This window comes from Balaenoptera musculus, chromosome 12 (genome assembly GCF_009873245.2).
Source record: "Balaenoptera musculus isolate JJ_BM4_2016_0621 chromosome 12, mBalMus1.pri.v3, whole genome shotgun sequence".
NCBI classification, from domain to species: domain Eukaryota; kingdom Metazoa; phylum Chordata; class Mammalia; order Artiodactyla; family Balaenopteridae; genus Balaenoptera; species Balaenoptera musculus.
This window is the reverse complement of record NC_045796.1, coordinates 9,660,993-9,680,550: the sequence shown is the minus strand read 5'-3', so window position 1 is coordinate 9,680,550 and position 19,558 is coordinate 9,660,993. Positions and strand designations below refer to the sequence as shown.

The following is a 19,558-nucleotide window of genomic DNA, read 5'->3' as shown; positions in this document are numbered from 1 at the left end:
ATTCATGATCATTAGTTTCCTCTGTGCAATTTAAATTGTCATAGCTCTGAACTGGCTTTACATTTGTGATTCTTTTTCCCTCTCCAAAACTTTTCTGATTCAATCCCATAAGGGACATATTCAATATCTATGTCCTGAGTTGCTGGTGTCTGGTTACATTCATATACTGTTATATTATTATACAGTAATATTACACCTTAGCATCATTATGTCATTTTAGACTTAAGAGGGACTGAAAGTCATTGGGATTGAACTCCAGGTCCCTAGATTATTAGCACAGAGTAGTTCATATTACACATCAGACTCTTCAGCTCAGTTTCAGCCATAGCCACGAGTGCCTTCCAGCTGCTGGACATTGTGTCTCCCCCTTGGAGGAGAGCAGGTGCAGGGGCTTAGCCACGTGTCAGGACCCTTTGAGCTGTGGCTGAGAACAGAGAACAGAGTTGACAATAAGATGCTTCCCAGAAAAGGTACTTTGCTGGGACGGGTACAAAGAACCCCCAAGCCTTTTTGACTGTATTTGGTCCCAAACCCGGTCAGTAGCCTGGCTGCGTTGAACCAGAGGGGGCTTTTAAACTTACAGGTTGCTGAACCCTGTCATAGAGATGTGGGTTTGGCAGGTGTGGGCTGGGACCCTGGAAATCTGGGGACTCATGAAGCTCCGCAGGTGACTGGGAACGCGTATCCAGGTTTAGGGACTGGATTCATCAGGGAATCCAGGGGGTTCTGCACATTGCACATCCAGAGGGCTCTTGCCCTGGAGTGAAAGTGGCTGGAGGGATGTGCTCTTGAGACGAGAAGCAGTCCTCGTCTCCAGGGTGGCCATCATTCAGGCATCCTCTAAAGGGCTGGGCAGATGTGACCCTTGGAATGAAGAATTAATAGAGCAGCATGGGGCTCTCACATGTGAGCAGCCTTGCCCCCTGGTGGACGTCAAGGGAACATCTCCTCAGAGCTATAGGGCGTTCAGGCACTCCCTTCAGAAGGAGAAATCCTGCCTGCCCCCAACAGAACGCCAGAGACACACGAAGCTGAGTTATTGGATTTGAGGGACGGGGTGTATGAGCCAAAATAAAATGAATCAGAGTGTGTTGTAGTGTGGGAGAGAAGACCTACAATCGTCCTGAATTTAAATGTAATAAATGTACATGTAATAAAACCGAAGCTGTCACCTCCCCACACCCCTCTTAGCCTTAGAAGGATTTTGCAGGGTGAGTCAGGATGGCGAATGCTTGGGCAGTAGCTGGCATGGGCTGTAGGATCTGGGGCTTGAATGAGCAGGGACGCTCCATTGCTGGACCTTGGCAAGGGATTGGCAGGCTGCCCTGCTGGCAGAGAAGTGAAAATATTCTCAAGTCCAAAACTCTTGTCCTGTTTCAGAATGAGGTATTAAGAATGAGGGGCTCTGGTTTTCAACTGTCTACTCTGTGTGGAAGTCTTGTGGATTATTTCAGAAGGAAGCATGCCTACACTTTAAAATATTTCAGTGTCTCTCGTGTCTGGACAGCACACCTTGTCCACGGTTCACTGAATGTTCCAAGCAGGCATTGGGTACCCTCCCCCCGTCCCCCAGGCCAGCAGAGAGGGACCCTGAAGCTGCCCTGTGGGAGGAGTTCCCGCCACTGCCGGGTCCCTGCAGACCTGAGTCTGACTCATCTGACTCCCGCCCCGCCATGTCCTCCAGATGATGCTGACCTGCTCAACTTAAAGCAGGAGCTGGAAGCAGTTGGGGACTTCCGCCACCGCTCTCCAAGCCGGTCTCTGTCGGTTCCCAACAGGCCTCGGCCGCCTCACCCACCGCAGAGACCCCCCCCTCCAAGTAAGACTTCGCTTGCTTTCCGCTCACCACGATGCCTGCTGGGAATAATCGCGTACTTCCTGCTACTGCACAAGCACCTCTAAATCTAGCCTTTGAGTTTCCACAGTGCTTTTTTTCCCCTCCTCGGGCTCCTTTTTGTCTTAAAGGACAAAAGTTTGATATCAGCTGTGTTTCTCATGGCAAATCCCATGAGTCCTTTATAAAGCTGTTCTTCGTCCTCCCGTAGCTGTGCTTTTGCTTTAAGCTGCTTTCAGTTTGAAACCTTATGGGATGGAAAATTGGGGCCACAGACAAGCTAGGGACATTTTGAGCTCCTTCCTCCCCCAACCCCCATGGCTTCTTTCCACGTCTTCTCTCCTGGACTGCTGCCCACCCTCTCTCTGCATATGAGGACTCGAGTAAGCCCAGGTGCTCTGACCCATAAGGTGACCACACGCCCACCTCTAACCAGGAGCCTTGCCGTCTGTCAGCCCGAGCCTGCTGAGAACAGCACTTCCTAGCCCGGGTCTCAGGATAGCACTTTTCTTCCTGGCTCCTCAGAAAAAACAGTGCTTTGTCGGTGAGACATTCCTTAGCAATTTGAAATAAAGTCATGCCATGCTTTTGATCAGTTTCTATTTACCTCCACTGTTCACTTCTCCCCCTCCCTCGCCCCCCCCAGTGTGACGGTAAACATTTTTCTAAGACTATACTTTCAGAATTGGGTTCATCTTGGCTTACATCACAATAGTAATCAATGGCAAGCCAGAAACACATGACTTGTTAAGCGTATTTTTTTACTTTTCTGAGTTGATACTCAGAACAGAAAATATTAAATAAATAAAAAACAAATTTATGTCCTATATTATCGTAGAGATTTACAAAGAGATAAATATAAACAATAAAAGTTTTAAATTTCACCTACCTAGAGATAATAGTTGTTAACCAAAAGATTTCCATCCTTTTTCCAATTAGATATATCTATATCTACACACAATTTTTAAAACTAAATTTATTTATTTATTTATTTATTTCTGGCTGTGTTGGGTCTTCGTTGCTGCGCACAGGCTTTTCTCTAGTTGCGGTGAGCGGGGGCTACTCTTCGTTGCGGTGCGCGGGCTTCTCATTGCAGTGGCTTCTCTTTGTGGCGGAGCATGGGTTCTAGGCGAGCAGGCTCAGTAGTTGTGGCTCGTGGGCTCTAGAGCACAGGCTCAGTAGTTGTGGCGCACAGGCTTCGTTGCTCTGCGGCATGTGGGGTCTTCCGGAGCAGGGCTCGAACCCATGTCCCCTGCGTTGGCAGGCAGACTCTCAACCACTGCACCACCAGGGAAGTCCTCTATACACAATTTTTCATTTTTTTTTTTTTTTTTTTTCAAAATTAGTGTCCATTTTGTTTGCTCATTTGTGTTTCATCTAATATCTCTGTATTAATTGTTGTTCTAAAACATGATTTGTTAATGGCTGCAGGTATTATTTAATCTAACTTATTCCCCTGCTTTGGGATTTTTTTTGTTAGATTTTGCCTACAAAGTATTTTAAAAATTTGGTCCTAATAACAGTAGTGTATTTTAAACCACTTAAAAATGATTGATCAGAGTTTATATCAGATTTAACTCCCCCAGGATGTTAGATTAAAATTTTCATTCAAACAGTGCTTCTCCAGAGAATCTACATTAATAAGCCCAAGTTATTAGAGAATCACAAGAGAAACTCAGTAGCGCCTCTGAATCCCCAAAGGCCATGGATGTACTCAGACCCTAACTGTGACCTTGCTCTCAGCTGGCTGGGAATTTGCATCGAAGCAGCTGCGACTTCACTGAGATTGAGACTCTGCCCTCCTTGGTCTTTACAGCTGGTTTAATGGTGAAAAAGTCAGCCTCGGATGTGTCCATCTCCTCTGGCACCCACGGGCAGTATTCGATTTTGCAGACAGCAAAACTTCTGCCAGGAGCACCTCAGCAAGCAGTGAGTTCTCTGTATTCAGATCATAGCAAAATGGGTCAGCATTTCAAACCCGAGATTTGCCCCGCGGTTCATCCTCAGCCCCTAACATCATGCAGGATCACCTCTTTTCAGTGAATATATACATGTCTGTCTCTTTAACCCTCTGCCTGTCCACCATTCATCCCCAAACCCCATAACTTAGTACCAGGCCCTTTATAGGGTTTTTTAATGGTCGTACAGAGCGTGAGAGAGAAAATCACGTTTGATGAAAACTCCCAAGTGCCCCTTCAGGGAGGGACTGTTGGTTTCCAGACCCACCTGCTTCTCTCCCTTCCGATGCTTGCCTTTGACCTTGGTGTATAGAGCAGGGGCTGATAGAAGGGGAAATAAGAGAAGTTCAGATCAGTTGTCTTGAGAGAAGAGGCTAAAAAGAGATCTAATGGGGCCTAAGTAACGCAGTAGGGACATTAGTAATCATAACAGTCGTGTAGGGTTTTAGAGGCGGGGAGTTCCAGAGGATGGCTGTGAGATCTAAAGAAGACGGTAGGTGAAGGTCAATGGACTAGAGGTGAGGGAGGGGGGCTGGGTGGAAGCTAACGTGTCCCAGGAGAGTGTGGAGAGCTGGTCTCAGCGGGAGTAGGCGGTTGACTCGACCTCAGTGGTTTGTAGTAATGAAAGCAGGTTCCCAGAGGTCTCAGTTAAGAGGCAGGAAAGCGAAGAGGTAGAAAGAGCACTTTTGAGAAAACATCTGGAAAAGTGTTTTAATGACTCCGCTGGACCGTGGAAGGAGTGGCTTCTCACTAAGCTTTCTGGCTTTTACCTGGTTATTGAAATAAAGATAGAGGATGGTTTGTTCACATGGCAAAATCCTGGAATCGTCCAGTTTAGGAGACGAGGGTCGTCTAAACATTATTGTGTTCCCCCCACGCTTGATATGTGAGTGCTGGGTGGGGGGAAGAGGCTTGAGGGATGCGGTTTGTGTTGGAGTTGTGTTTTGATCACCGTCTGAAGGAGCTCTGTCAACTTCACGCTCCTGTACAGATCGGTAGGCAGAGAACTCACCAGGTGAGGCTGTTTCCTACCTGCGCTAATATGCTTTTTTTTTTCCTGATTTTGTCCTCAAGCCCAAAGCTAGGACTGGGATAAGTAAGCCTTATAACGTCAAGCAGATCAAAACTACCAACGCTCAGGAGGCGGAAGCAGCGATCCGATGTCTCCTGGAAGCCAGAGGAGGTGGGTGTTCCCCTGGGGCTCTCCTGCCAATTCTGCTTTTCTTTTCATCCGGGGCCTAGAAGAGGAAAACACTCTTTTTTCTGGAGGCAGTATTCAGTGAAAGTCCCCTTTAGCAACATTTTATAAAATTCAGCTACTAAGACTTATTGTCCATTTAAAACTGTATATTTAACATTCAGTAAGTATGTAAAAATAATCCCAAGATTATTAAGCAGCACTTAAGGAAGAGACTGAAATAAACAAACACAAGTTTTAGAAGAGGCACTAACTCATTCTGCTGGCTCTGTAAAAAGAGGTAGGTAGGTAGGCGTCCTCTTTCAGGCAAAACATCTATTTTTTTAAATCACCAGCAATTGTAGAATCTTTACCGTCAGGCAGGGGCCTCTTCTCTGCCATACTGCCTGTTAATTTTTTGTTGCTGTTACTTCACCTAGCCCGGGTTAACCATGTTTTAACTTGGAATTTCCTCTGTGCATTCAAAATTACTGGTTACTAACATATTTTGGTTTTTTGTTGCGATTTTATACTAGAATCTCTTTTGAAGAGGGGAAATTATGCCCTCTGAAAAGCCAGATGCAGTTACAGTTGCCTGATTTGCTTTTAGTCCAGGTATTTAATTTATTTGGAATTCCCAGACAACATTTAAGGAGGGCATGGATAAGGAGGCTGAGAAACACTGTTGTAGGATCACACCATGGTTTCTTTTTTATTAAAAAAAATAACTCAAGTTGTATGGATGTAACAACCCAAGTGTCCATCAACTGATGAATGGATAAAATGGGGTATATCCATCCCATGGAATATTATTCAGCCATAAAAAGAATGAAGTACTAACACATGCTATATCATGGTGAATCATGAAAATAGTGTGCTAAGTGAAAGAAACCAAACACAAAAGGCCATGTATTGTGTGATTCCATTTATGTGCAGTGTCCAGAACAGTCAAATCTATACAGAGAGAAAGTTATAGTGGTTTCCAGGGGCTGGAGAGAGGAGGGTGTGGGGAGTGACTGCTACCCACAGTAGCATGGGAATGTGTGGGGTTTCTTTTTGGGGTGATGGAAGATATTCCAGTGATTAGATAGTGGTGATAGTTGTACAGCTTTGTGACTACACTAATAACCACCAAATTATGTCCTTAAAAAGCGTAGATTTTACAGTATGTGAATTACATTGCAGTAAAGCTTTTTTTTTTTTTTAAAGTCTATAGATGCAGAGGTTTGAGGTTTGAAATCTACCCAGGGTCCCAACTTAACATTTTCTTGGTCATGGGCCCTGCTGAGATTTTGAGTTTTGCATTATCTACCCTGAGAAACACAGGGACACGTTAAACTTTGCATGTGATGTCAGGGCCTCACTGATCCTCCCCTCCAGAGACCCTAGATCACCATCCCTGTTGAGAAGGTGAGAATGAGAAGCTGGGGGCCAAACCTAGCTGGTGGGTCCTGACAACCTTCAAAGATGTATTTTTAGATAGCAAAGAAATACATTGCATTAGTAAATTATCCTTAGAATAAGGATAATTCTATGCCTTCTCCTTTACACTTTAGCTGTGCAATTGTATGTTTCAGGCGCCCCAGGAGAAGCCCTAAATGCCACAGCCTTGAGGGACCAGGGACCTTCCAAACCAGAGCCCACAGCGGGGGTGGCCCCACTCCTGCCCCGTCGGCCCGCACCCAGAGTTCCTGCCATCAAGAAGCCAGCCTTGAGAAGGACAGGAAAGGTAAGAAGCTGGTTGCACAAGCCTCTTGCTCCTGGGTTGCTCAAGTGTCTTGTTGGATAAGAATTACGTCTCCGATGGGTCTGGTCTCTTTATACATGTTCACGAGTCCCAGACACAGCCCCATCCTTGAGGAAAATGCCCAGCACTCGCTTTCTTCTTCGCATCCCTGCTGCTTCTTGGCTCAAGCTGAGCAGAAACATTGGGAATTTCTCACCAAGACAGGAACAGCTTGGCGGTATCACGCTGCCCAAATGTTCCATTTCAGTTCCCAAACCGAACCACCGTGGGATGCTTTATTCCAAGTGTCCCAATGATTCCCATTTGTGTGTGGTCTGTGTCCTATGCCCACGGTTTGACTTGTACAGATCTTTATTTGCATTAGAAAAAACAATCACCGGTTCCTGGATTGGCCATGTTGACAAGCGCTTGTGCGGCCCCGGACCCTGGAGGCTCGACAGCTTTTCTTGCCACTTTTCTTGCAGATTGTTTTTTGCTCTCGCTCTCAAGCTTCTCAGCCTTGCTTGCTGCTGCAAAGACATGAGTTTGTCAGGACAGTAGCAGCCCAAAGACTGGCACCTCTAGAGACATCTGGATCTTCCGTTTGAGCTCAGTGTGCTAGTCACGGACACCTGGTAATCCCTTGGCTGGTCATTACAGAATGGCTGCTTTTCCACCTGTAGAAAGCATGAGCGTGGTTTGGGCGCGTGGTTCTTACAGAGCCTGCTCTGTGTTTTCTGGGTTGCTCGCTGCCCCACGTCTGCGCATTCATCTGCCTATTTTCCACGCCGCCTTACACAACAGACCTCTTTCCTCCTCTTCTCTATTCTCGCTTTGTCTTCAGAGCCAGGGGCAGAAATGGATTCAGTTCCCCCACCCACTGCACAGGAGCTGCGGTGAAAGGCTGTCGGAGAAAGGGTTGTTTTTGCAGCTAGTTTTCTAAAGAACCAGTGGAAATACTGAAATGCGGACGCTTAAGCTACCGTAAGCCCTGTGTGTACAAAAGCTTCCTCTGGCCTCATGCAGCTGTTTTCTTTGTGATCCTTTTGAATCAGAACCAAGGAAGTGAAGTTCCTGTATGAAATTTTCCATTCTTCTATATTTAAATATCAAAGATTCAAGGAGCAAGTATACCCATTAGTCCTTCTATTAGCTTAATGCCGTGACATAAGCTACTTCACCTTAGTGTGGTACAGACTGAATTATCAAAGCTGCGGCCTCGAAGAAAAGTTTTCAGGGAGGTTCGCTGTTAATAAAGGAAGAGCATCACCCCGTTTCCTAGGTAACAGAAACTTGTTTCAGGTTATTCACGGGGGCCCTGGTTTGAAAGCTCCCACTCATATTTCATCGGACCTGCTGGTCCTCCTTGATACGTGTGTTTCTCCCATGCTCTTTCCTGCCTGGTCACACTCCCGCGTCCCAGACATTCTCAAATCCTGCATTTGCTAGAATGTCCGCTTGTCCCCTCCTCTGTTCGCCTGTGGACAGCGTCTGTGTGCTCTGGTTCCCAGCTCCCCGGGGCGGGCTGCTTATTGACGCTCTCTGTCGTGCCTTTTCTTAGCCCGCGTCACCGGAAGAACAGTTTGGGCATCAGGCCGTCCGTTTTACAATCGGGCCCCCGGAGACGAGCCCTGACACCCCTCCTCTAGCGACAGTCCCTCCCGTTCCCAAACCGAGAACACTTCAGCCCGGGAAAGGTGCCGCCGCCGCCGCCGCCGCCGCCGCCGCCGGGAAGCCAGCGCTGGACGAGGCCCCGACCGCGGCCGCCCCGCCCCCTCCGGAGGCCCCGCCCCTCGTGCCCCAGGTGCCCCCGCGGAGGAAGAAGTCGGCGCCGGCGGCCTTGCACCTGCAGGGGCTGCAGAGCAACTGCCAGCTTCTCCAGGGGCCCCCCTGCAGCAGCCCCAGCAGCGACTGTCCCCCGGCACCCCTGCCTGCTGGGGCCGCGCTCTTCCGCCAGCCGGCTTTCCTTGGCCCTTCATCACCTGCAAGCCCTGAGGCCAATGGCACCAAGGACACGAAGTCAGAGGCCGCCCCCCTCCTCGGCGATTATCAGGATTATCAGGATCCCTTCTGGAGCCTTCTCCACCACCGTAACCTGTTGAATACCTCCTGGCTTCCCAAGAGCCCTGACCCCCTGGACTCGGGGAACAGGAACCCCGGAAGGGCACACGCAGCCCCCCAGCAAGTCAGTGCCTCACCTGCCCAGGAGCCGCCACTGGAGCACAGACAAAACGACTTCGGTCCCTGGGTGACAACCAGTGACAAGGACAAGAGGACGGTGCTGCAGGTGTTTGACCCACTGGCGAAAACATGACTGGGAAACTCCGACAGCAGCTCTCCCACAGGATGTGTGCCTTCTCCCCCTGGCCTCACCTTAACAGGGGAAAGCCCATTGGTCTCAACTCCCCAGTTGAAAGAGACATCTAGTTAAAGGCACACTGAAAAAACATTGATACTCTTGTGTAGTTTACAAAAATTGTGTCTCTTATTCAGTAAGATTATTATTCAGCCACCAAAATATGTTTTATTCCAGACTTGTGCATGTTAAGTTTCCTCTCAGGGTGTGAGAAACCTCCGGGTAGATTCAGTATACGGATTTTAGGAAAGAGAATCTAGCCGATAATGCCCAAGAAGTTCCCTCCCATTGAATTTTAAACGGTTGTTCAAGTTATGTTTGTATGTGGTGAGTTTTTTTTTAATATTGTTTGTATTTTACAGATTTGGAATAACTTTTTGGTGACCCACCTGAAGGTTGATGCATAATGTAAGGATTCCACTAAAAGGTGGTTGGGACCATTAAGAGCTGTACCTGGCTGTTGACACCAGGTTAAAAAAGATATCAGAGTAGGAAGCAGCAAATAGGTCAACCAAAAGATTAGACTGTACATTCCTGGGAGCCCTTGTGTTTATTTATGTACATGTATATTAGCCGTGATTATGTGTGCGTCCTGGGGGAGATGGTGTCACTCCCTGCTTTGGTTCCGGAGCATATACCATTAGCTTCACCTGACCTCCAACTGCCTAAGTCTCCTGTACCATGTCTTGGACTTTGCATGTCCCGTAAATTGCTACAGTCCTGAGCTCTGGTGTGCTACCAGTTTTTACACACTCTCTATTCCCTATGAAATAAAACCTCATGGCTTTCTTTTTCTCCTTATATTCCATATTCAGAAAAAGCACAAAACGTGAAAAGTACTGATTTTCATTATTATAATTTGAAGAATATTTGTTTTAGTCTGGTCTACCTAGCTGTGGCTTCAGGAAGGAGAGTACCACATGTCCCCACATATAAGAAACCTCAGGATATTCTGAGCTAGCTTATCTACATTTTTATTAGGTTTTTTTTTTTTCCTGTACATTTCCAACACCACTTCTTACCTAGTCAGTTTTTAAAAAAGACATCACCATACTGCTTTACATTTTTAAAAGAATGTTATAAGGCCTAGAACTCATTTGGAGCAGATATCATAATTTTGCCGATAAGAAAGTTACTGGCAAAATCTCAGTGTGCCACATACCATGTTTAGGAGTCTTTCATGTCATAGAATCATACAGCAATGGTTCTGTGTTACCCCTAATGTGACCAGGGAATTCCTGTACTCAAAGCTAATGGTTAGGATGGCAGGCTCCTTTTACTGATCAGACCTCTGGGATTTCAGAATTAACTCTCATTGCCACTATCAAGATACATTACAGATTATACAAAAACAAAACTGTATCTCATTTCATCTGAATACTAATAAAAGAAAAAGATATTAGTGACCCATAGAGAGAAATAGATAATACGAGTAGTTAACCAGTAGTAAAAGATGGTGTTTTTTAGCCTTAGCTGATTAGGACACCTTCTCTAGCACTTACATGCTTTATATCATTTTTACCTCTCTGAGAAATGCAAGAAGTAAACAACGTGATCCTTGAAAGTGTTAGGAGGAGAAAGGAAGCAAGATGGGTAAGAGGCTCTGGAAAGGTAAATCATTTACCAGGATTTGTGTCACTTCTAAAGGGCATGGTTGGGAATGGAATCGAAGATTTCTTAAACACTCTTTTCTCCATAACCTCTTTTCCTACTAAAAAGGAGGTGAATTTGAAGGCATATCTATGTAAACAGTGAGTCAGAAAAGCAGGGGGCAAGTAAGCACCACAAAAGTTGCTTCCAGTGCTTAATTTTCAGGTTTCTTCTTTGTTCCAGATAGCAAATAGCCAATAAATGGTACAGAGAACAGAATTTCATTTAAGATAGGTGTTCATCACACAAATAGTTCTTAAGAATCTGACAGTAAGTATTAACACACAGAACTGTATTGAGGCAGGTCACAGGAAAAATTACAAGTAGTTTAACATTAAGAAATGAATATTATTTGCTCACGGCTGTTCAGATTTAATGAATAACAGACTGGATTTTGAGTTGATAATATGTAAGGTTCTTGTACTAACGTTCACTTTTTTTTAAAAAAAAAAAAGGACAATTGGAATTGCCTTATTTTTTAAATCAGTGCTTAACAGTGGGTATCTTTCCTAGGTTAGCAGTAGAGTTGGTTGAATAATCTCGACAATGAGCAGCTGCCATCCTGGGGATTTCATTCTGTGGTTTTTATTTTTAATCTTTCTTTGATGTTCCCACACCAGCCTTTTTATTGTGACCTTGCAGTTTATTTCATTACTGTTCTGTAAGGTGTTACAGTTCACCACAGTATTCTAGGCACAGACTTTACAATTCAGCATTGTCTCCCTGACCCCAGTTAGATTCTCTTTTTACAGTATAATCTTCCCAGACTTCTTGCCAATTTAAAAAACTTTGTTCCAGTAAATTATTGAAACAAGGACATCTGCCCAAGAAAGTCCTGTAAAAGTTTAAAGTTGTTGAAGTTCACGACACTTAAAATTCTCCTGACCTGTGTATAAGCAAGGTAATGTATTAAAACGTTTGCTTTATAATGAAGTAATTCTATTAGAAAGGACTGCAGAAATTACTTATTGGATCTTACTGGATGACTAGCAATGAATAAAAACCCTAATGTTTATTTGAAGTGATAATTTGTACTGAAATTGTAAAAAAAAAAAAATTAAATGTTTTATCTTTTTTTTTTAATGTGGCTTATTTCTTTTCAGATATGAAGAGAACCTTGGGATATCTTCCTTGGCTAGCCTTTTATTCTGGATGAAATGTGATTACTAGTTATTCCTCTGAGTTTTTGGTTTTGTTTCTTTTTTCAACCATCAAATTAAGTTGAAGCAACATAAAAGTAATAATTTGGTTCAGAATTTATGAGTTGAAGGCTGCTAGCAGGGACCACAGCCATAACATATATAATAACTTTATGCTATAATGTTGAGAGATGCTGGGATTCATTTTCTATAGGGTCTTATAGCAAACTTAGACTGCTGGGGTGGCTTGAGTACATTACTTCATAGAAGACTGGAGAAAGGAGTAAACAATCTTCCAGTTCTGTCTAGGTTTGTTCTTAGCTAATTAATAGACAAAATTCAGGTCATAAATGTTCTCTGATGCCTTTCAGGAATAAGAATATACTGACAATCTCCACATCGTAAAGATGCCGAGTCCTTCCTGACCAGTAAGGACTATACTGAATTCATTTAATCTGAGTGCCTGGGACTTGGATGGGGAAGAAGGAAACGGCTGGTTACAGTACCTTCCTTTCCCAAGGTCGTGGATTGAAACTCATTCTCATACAAGGCAAACTGTTTGCAGTTATATAATCAGCTCTATCTCCATGAGGTAGGAGAGTACAAATGAGAGAGTGATTAATTGTGAACAGAGGGCCAGGGGAGATTTGAGAGAAGAGGATTAAGAATATGACATGTAGCAAAGTGGATTTATGTACATGGACAGAATGAGCCGATGGGAAAGAATTTCAGGGCACCTTAAATGACAGTTTAGGATTTTATTTTTAGGATTTTTATCTGTTTATGTAGATAATAGAAGTAGTAGGTGGCAAAAATACCTAAATAAATCTGAGTGTTAGCATGCTTAAGACTACAGGCTTTGCCTGGGCTAACAGCAGTATTTCAGAGCACCTGGAACATCATTTATAAATGGTGTGAGGTAGGGGCTCCAACATCCTCCTCAATGATAGTTATACTATACCATTTATTAAATAACAAACCATTGCTCTCTCTTTCTTAATTGGGTTTCTCAAGGTGTTACCCAGGTTTTTTTTGACATTTTCAAATAACAACATTGGTATTTGTATATCCTTTCAATTGTTTATTTTTATTTTGTTATGTCGGTTTTTAAAACATTTTTCATTAACTTCAACTTATCTTTAATTTGCATCCTTTTCTACTTTTTGTTTAGTTTTGTTAGTTTCCTAATTTCTTAGTTAAAGCTAGCACTGGGTTTCATTATTTTTAGTCTTGCTTAACAATAAAGACATTTAAAGTTATATATTTTCCCCTGATTGTAACTTTAACTGCACCCTACACATATTAGCATGAAATAGTCTCATTTCCATTAATCTCTAGACTGTAATTTGCTTTTTCTCTTTGATTCAAGGGAGACTGTGCAATTTTCCAATAGTTAAGAGTTTGTTTGGCATTTTTAAATTGTTTCCTCCTAATTTTATTGGATTATGACCTGAGAATATGGCCTAGATAAACATCTACTTTTTAAAATTTATTGAGGTTTGCTCCATGGTCAAGTGCAGGATTGAGTTTTCTAGTGATTTCATCAATACAAAATAAAAATGTTTTTTAGTTGTAGGGTAAAAAAGTGTGTGGTGTGTGACATACAATGTGTTCGTTCCACTGTCCCCCAGTGGAACAGGTCTTTCTGGAAGGCACTTCTGTCAGGGGATGGGTGTAGGCTCTAGTTCTAACTCTAATACAGTGGCCTCCCATTGTTCTTAATGAGAATCCTTAGATTTTGTTGAATAAAAGGCTTCTCAATTTGTTGTAAGTCTTTTCATCAATCTCTAGACATTTTAATGATTGCCTTTGCTACCTTTGACTAGTTTAATAGATCTCTTTCTCTGGGGGAGAGGTTTCCTTAGCTGCTCACACTGCCATTACAGAGTCTGCTTCCTGGGCTCTCTGTTCTTGTGCCACTGGTCTACCTGTCAATCTCTGTGTCAATATCATGTTGTATTATTTCTTTGATATCTGGTAAAACAAGCCCTTCTATTCTTGATCCTTAGCATTTTCATATAAAAATTTTGGAATCAATTCATCAAGTCCTATTTAAAAACTAAAACCTATTGGAATTTTTTACTGGGACTTCATGAAATAGAATGGACACCTTTACAGTATTGACCCTTCAATCTAAGAACATGGTATATTTCTCCGCTTAAGTATTAATGTTTCTCAAAGTTTTTAACTTATAAAATTTTTCAAACATACATGAAATCAGAGTGAATAGTTTGAGCTCTCATATATCCATCACCAGGATTTAATAGTAATTTAACATTTTGCTATATTTGGTTTATTTTTTTCCTTTGCTGAAATTTTTTTAAAAATTCTGCTATCATATTTGACTCCTAAATACTTATCTCTAAATAACATTTTCTTTTATAACCTTAATACCATGGTTTTATCTAACAGTTAACAATAATTCTTACTTTAAAATTCATTTGCTATTTTTTGCTAGTATACTTAAATATAAAAGCTTTTTGTGTATTGACTGCATCAAACAACCTTGCTTTTATATAAACTGTCATAAAAATCTAACAATTAACTGTATTTCAATATACCATCAATTATGAGATACACATTTACATGCTATTCTTTTTTTAAATTAATTTTTATTGGAGTATAGTTTTTTTACAATGTTGTGTTAGTTTCTGCTGCATAGCAAAGTGAATGAGTTATACATATACATATATCCACTCTTTTTTTGGATTCTTTTCCCACATAGGTCTTAAGAAAGTGCTATGGTCTGAATGTTTGTTTCCTCCCAAAACTCATATGCTGAAAACTTAACTCCTAAAGATGATAGTATTAGGAGGTGGAGCCTTTGGGACATTCTAAGTCATGAGGATAGAACCCTAATGAGTAGGATTAGTGTTCTTATAAAAGAGACCCCATGAGATCCCTCACCCCTTTCACCATGTGAGGACACAGTGAGAAGGTCCCAGCTGTGAAACAGGAAGAGGGCCCTCACCAGAACGTGACAATGCTGCTGTCTTGTTGTTGGACCTCCAGCCTCCAGAACTGTGAGAAATAAATGTTTATTGTTTATAAGCCACCCAATCTGTGGTGTTTTGTTATAGCAGCCTGGACAGACTAAGCCAGAAGGCTTCCAACTTAATTATGACTCATCTATTGTGAGATGTAGCCCACCCACAGAGATGTTAAATGTATTTAATGTGTCTTTAAATTGATAAAATATGGGGTATGTGGATTCTTTGGATTTTCTTTGTAGACAGTTACCTGCAAATAATGAGTTTTGTTTCTTCCTTTCCCATCCTTGTAACTTTTATGTCTTTTTCTCGCCTTACAGAGCTGGCTAGGACATTTAGTACAACATTAAATAAAAACATTGGTAATAGGTGTTCTTGTGTTACTCTTCTTCTCTAAGGGAAAATGTTAATATTTTTGCCAGTAAGTATGATGTTTATTGTTTTTTGTTCTTTAGACACCCTTTATTATATTAAGGAAGTTCTCTTTCTGGATTACTAAATTTATCTTTTTCATGAATGGTGGTTAAATTTTATCAAAGACATTTTCTACGTGTACTGAAATGATTGATTTTTTTTCTCCTTTTGTTTGTTAATATGGCGAATTACACTGATCAGTTCTCCAATGCTAAACAACCTTGCATTCTTGGTATAAATCCAACTTGGAAAGATTATCTTTTAAAATATTGCTGCACTTAGTTTGTCAATATTTTTGTTAGGATTTTTGCAACTATGTTATTAAGTGAGATTGGCCTGTAACTTTCTCTTTTTTGTGCTGACTTTGTATGGTTTAGGTATCAAAGTTACACTAACCTCAAGAGTTGGGCAGTACACTCTTTTCTATTAACTGAAAGAATATGATAACATTGAAATTATTTCCTCCTTAAATTTTTGGTAGTGTTCACCAGGAAAGTAAACTGTGTCTGTAGTTTTTATTTTGAACCTCTTGGTGCCCTCATGCTTCAGATGGTCTCTTATAAACAGCATATAATTGAGTGTTGTTTTCTTATCTAGCCTGGCATATTTATCTTCTAACTAGGGTATTTAGTCCGTTACATTTAATGTAATAATTGCTATATTTGGGCTTAAATTTAACATCCAATCTTACGCTTTCTCTTCTTACTATCTGTTTCTTGTTTCTTTTCCCGTCTTTTCATGGCTTCATTTGAATTTTTATCATTCCTCTTTTTGTCCTCTCCTAATTTGGAAGTCATTATACCCTATTTTTGTTGGTTACATTTTTATTGGTTATTTTAGAAATTACAACATGTATTATTAACATTATACTTTCAGAATTTAATCATTATTTTTACCTTCCTCCTGGATAATGTGATGACTTTGGAAAACTTTAACTCCATTTATACCATCCCAACTGTAGTTACTGTGTACTTTAATTTTACATATTTTAACACCTACTCAAGACATTATTATTGTTTTATACAATCAGTGTTCATTTATTTTATCCAAATAGTTGCCTCTTTTTTCACTCTACATTTCTTGAATCTCAGCACCTCTGGCTAGATCATTCATTTACCTTCTACCTGAAGTACATCCCTTAACATTTCCATTAATGAAGGTCTGCTGGTGGTACAGTTTTAATTTATATAAAATATCTATTTTATCTTAATATTTTAAATGACTTACTATTTTTACTGAATGTATTATTCTAGGGTGGGAGTGGTTTTTGGCAATATTGCAGGTGTCTTCTAGCTTCCATTGACTGATGACTTCTCAACAGTAGCAATCTTAACTGTTATTCCTTTACACTTTTTTTACTCTACTTTTAAGGTTTTCCTCGTGTTGGCTTTTCTGCAGTTTCACTATGCTGTGTATAGATGTGAATTTATTTTTATTTGCTCTGCTTTGAATTAGTTGAACTTTTTGAATATGTGGATTGGTGCCTTTCATCAGTTCTGGAAACTTTTCAACCATTCTCTCTTCAAATATTGCCTCTGGGACATGCTTTTTCTCTTCTCCTTTTGGTACTCAAATGAAACATAGAATTTGTTATCGTCTTACTTGCCAATATCCTTAGTCTTCTGTATTTTCCATCTTTTTTGTCTGGGTGCTGTGTTCTGGATAAATTTTTCTGACCTCTCTTCCAGTTCACTAATTATCTTTGGATGTAGCTAATCTAATTTCAGCCTTCTTTTGAGAAGCTATTTTTGGCACTTTCTAAAATCTAAGTCACTGAATATTTTCTTATTTCTGAAGATATTTCAACCTTGTATTCTTTTTTTTTGTTGTTTTTTTATTTTTATAAATTTATTTATTTATTTATTTATTTTTGGCTGTGTTGGGTCTTCGTTGCTGCGCGCGGGCTTTCTCTAGTTGCAGCGAGCAGGGGCTGTTCTTCGTTGTGGTGCGCAGGCTTCTCATTGCGGTGGCTTCTCTTGTTGCGGAGCACAGGCTCTAGGCGCACGGGCTTCAGTAGCTGTGGCTCACGGACTCTAGAAAACAGGCTCAGTAGTTGTGGCGCACGGGCTTAGTTGCTCTGCGGCATGTGGGATCTTCCCAGACCAGGGCTGGAACCCCTATCCCCTGCATTGGCAGGCGGATTCTTAACCACTGTGCCACCAGGGAAGTCCCTTTTTGTCAGTTTTTAAAGTTAACGTTTGTAACTTTCTGTGACTATGTTGCAATGCACATGCATAGATTTTAAAATAAAACCTGGGTTTAACCTTAACTTTCACTAGCTTTGAGACTTTGGGCCAGTTTTATGAATTTTTTTTTAATGCTTGGTTTTCCTATCTCTAAAATATGGCTAATAAATCTACCTTGTATTCTTATATAAAGCAACACTTGGTGCATAAGTACTCAAAATGTGTTCACTGAATTACAGTTCTATTTTATCACTAGAATGAGGAACCAATTAGGAGGGTATTACAGTCCAGGCCAAATGTGAAAATCTGAACTGGAGTCTGGGCAGTAGAAATGGAAAAGGATTCTGAGACCTTTGGAGTAGAGTGGACAGCATTTGGTAATTAATCATATGTGGGGAGAAGTCAAAACTACTGAAAAAGGTCCTACTTGAATGAAATGTAATGAATTACCTGAAATAGAAACAGGAGAAATGGACTTGAGGGAGAATAAACAGAATAAAATTCTTAGAAGCTTTCACTGTGCTAAATTTTTTTAATTAAAATTTTAAAAATTTAGCTTCATTGAGGTATATAAAACTAAGACATTTAAAGTGTACATTGTGATGATTTGATATACGTATATATTGTGGAAGAATACTTCCCACTAGTTAACTAACACATCAATCACCTCACACATTTTTTCTTTTCTTTAACTTTTTTGATAAGAACATTTAAGTTTTATACTCCACTAATTTCAATTATACAATAGAATATAGTGTTATCAACAATAGCCACCATTTCACCATGTTTTACATTAGATCCTCAGACCTTATTCAACTTTAAAGTTTTGTACCCTTTTATGAACCTCTCCCCATTTCCCATCCCGCCCCTCACCCAGGCCCTGGCAACCACTCTTTCTGTTTCTATGTGTTTGACTTTTTTTTTTTTTCCCCAGATTCCACATATAAGTGATAATATGCAGTATTTGTCATGCTCTGTCTGGCTTATTTCACTTAGCACAATGCTCTCAAGGTCCAACCATGTTGCAAATGGCAGGGTTTCCTTCTTTCTCATGGCTGAATAATATTCCACTGTATGTATATACTACACCTTCTTTATCCCTTCATCCATTGATGGACACTTAGGTTCCATACCTTGGCTATTGTGAATAATGTAGCAGTGAACATGGGAGTGCAGATATCTGTTCAATATCCTGTTTGCATTTCCTTTGGATATATGCCCAGAAGTGGAATTGCTGAATCGTATGGTAGTTCTTTTTTAATTTTTTGAGGAACCTCCATACTGTTTTCCATAGCGGCTGCAACAATTTACATTCCCACCAACAGTGTGCAGGGTTCCCTTTTCTCTACATCCTTACCAACACTTGATATCCTTTGTCTTTTTGATGATTACCATTCTAACAGATGTATTGGGGTATCTCATTGTGGTTTTGATTTGCATTTGCTTGATGATTAGTGATGTTAAGCACTTTTTCATGTACCTGTTGGCCACTGTATATCTTGTTTGGAAAAATATTCAGTTCCTCTGCCCATTTTTAAATCATATTGTTTGATTTTTGCTATTGAGTTGAATGAGTTCTTTATATTTTTAAAATATTAACCCCTTATCAAATATAAGATTTGCAATTATTTTCTCCCATTCTGTAGGTTGCCTTTTCATTTTGTTGATGGTTCCTTTTGCTGTGCAGAAGCTTTTTAGTTTGATGTAGTCCTACTTGCTTATTTTTGTTTTTGTTGCCTTTGTTTTTACGGTCAAATCTAAAAAATCATTGCCAAGACTGGTGTCAAGGGGCTTACCTTTGTTCCCTTCTAGGAGTTTTATGGTTTCCAGTCTTAAGTTCAAGTCTTTAATCCATTTTTAGTTGATTTTTATGTATGGTGTAAGATAGTGGTCTAGTTTTATTCTTTTGCATGTGGCTGTCCCGTTTTCCCAACCATCCTTTTCCCACTGTGTATTCTTGGCTCCTTTGTCATAAATTAATTGACCATATGTGCATGAGTTTGTTTCTGTGCTCTATATTCTGTTCCATTGATCTATTGTCTGTTTTTATGCCAAACCACCGTGTTTTGATTACTATAGCTTTGAAATGTAGTTTGAAATCAGGAAGAGTGATGCCTCCAGCTTTTTC

At 41.0% G+C, this 19,558-nt stretch overlaps 1 protein-coding gene across 13 annotated transcripts in view; it reads left to right on the top strand.

Annotated features, from left to right (window-relative positions):
* SYNJ2 (synaptojanin 2) overlaps positions 1–11,747 on the top strand; it is a 99,075-nt gene extending 87,328 nt beyond the window's left edge. For 8 of the 13 annotated variants that reach the window (XM_036871728.1, XM_036871727.1, XM_036871731.1 and 5 more), the window contains 5 exons: positions 1,685–1,819; positions 3,651–3,763; positions 4,867–4,975; positions 6,547–6,698; positions 8,257–11,747. In XM_036871728.1, coding sequence (XP_036727623.1) covers positions 1,685–1,819; positions 3,651–3,763; positions 4,867–4,975; positions 6,547–6,698; positions 8,257–9,009 — 1,262 coding nt within the window. In that variant the 3' untranslated portion in view covers positions 9,010–11,747. Of the gene's footprint in view, positions 1–1,684; positions 1,820–3,650; positions 3,764–4,866; positions 4,976–6,546; positions 6,699–7,180; positions 7,331–8,256 lie in introns of all 13 variants that reach the window. The other 5 variants (XM_036871735.1, XM_036871734.1, XM_036871732.1 and 2 more) reach the window with 2 other exon arrangements.
* The last annotated feature ends 7,811 nt before the right edge of the window (positions 11,748–19,558 follow it).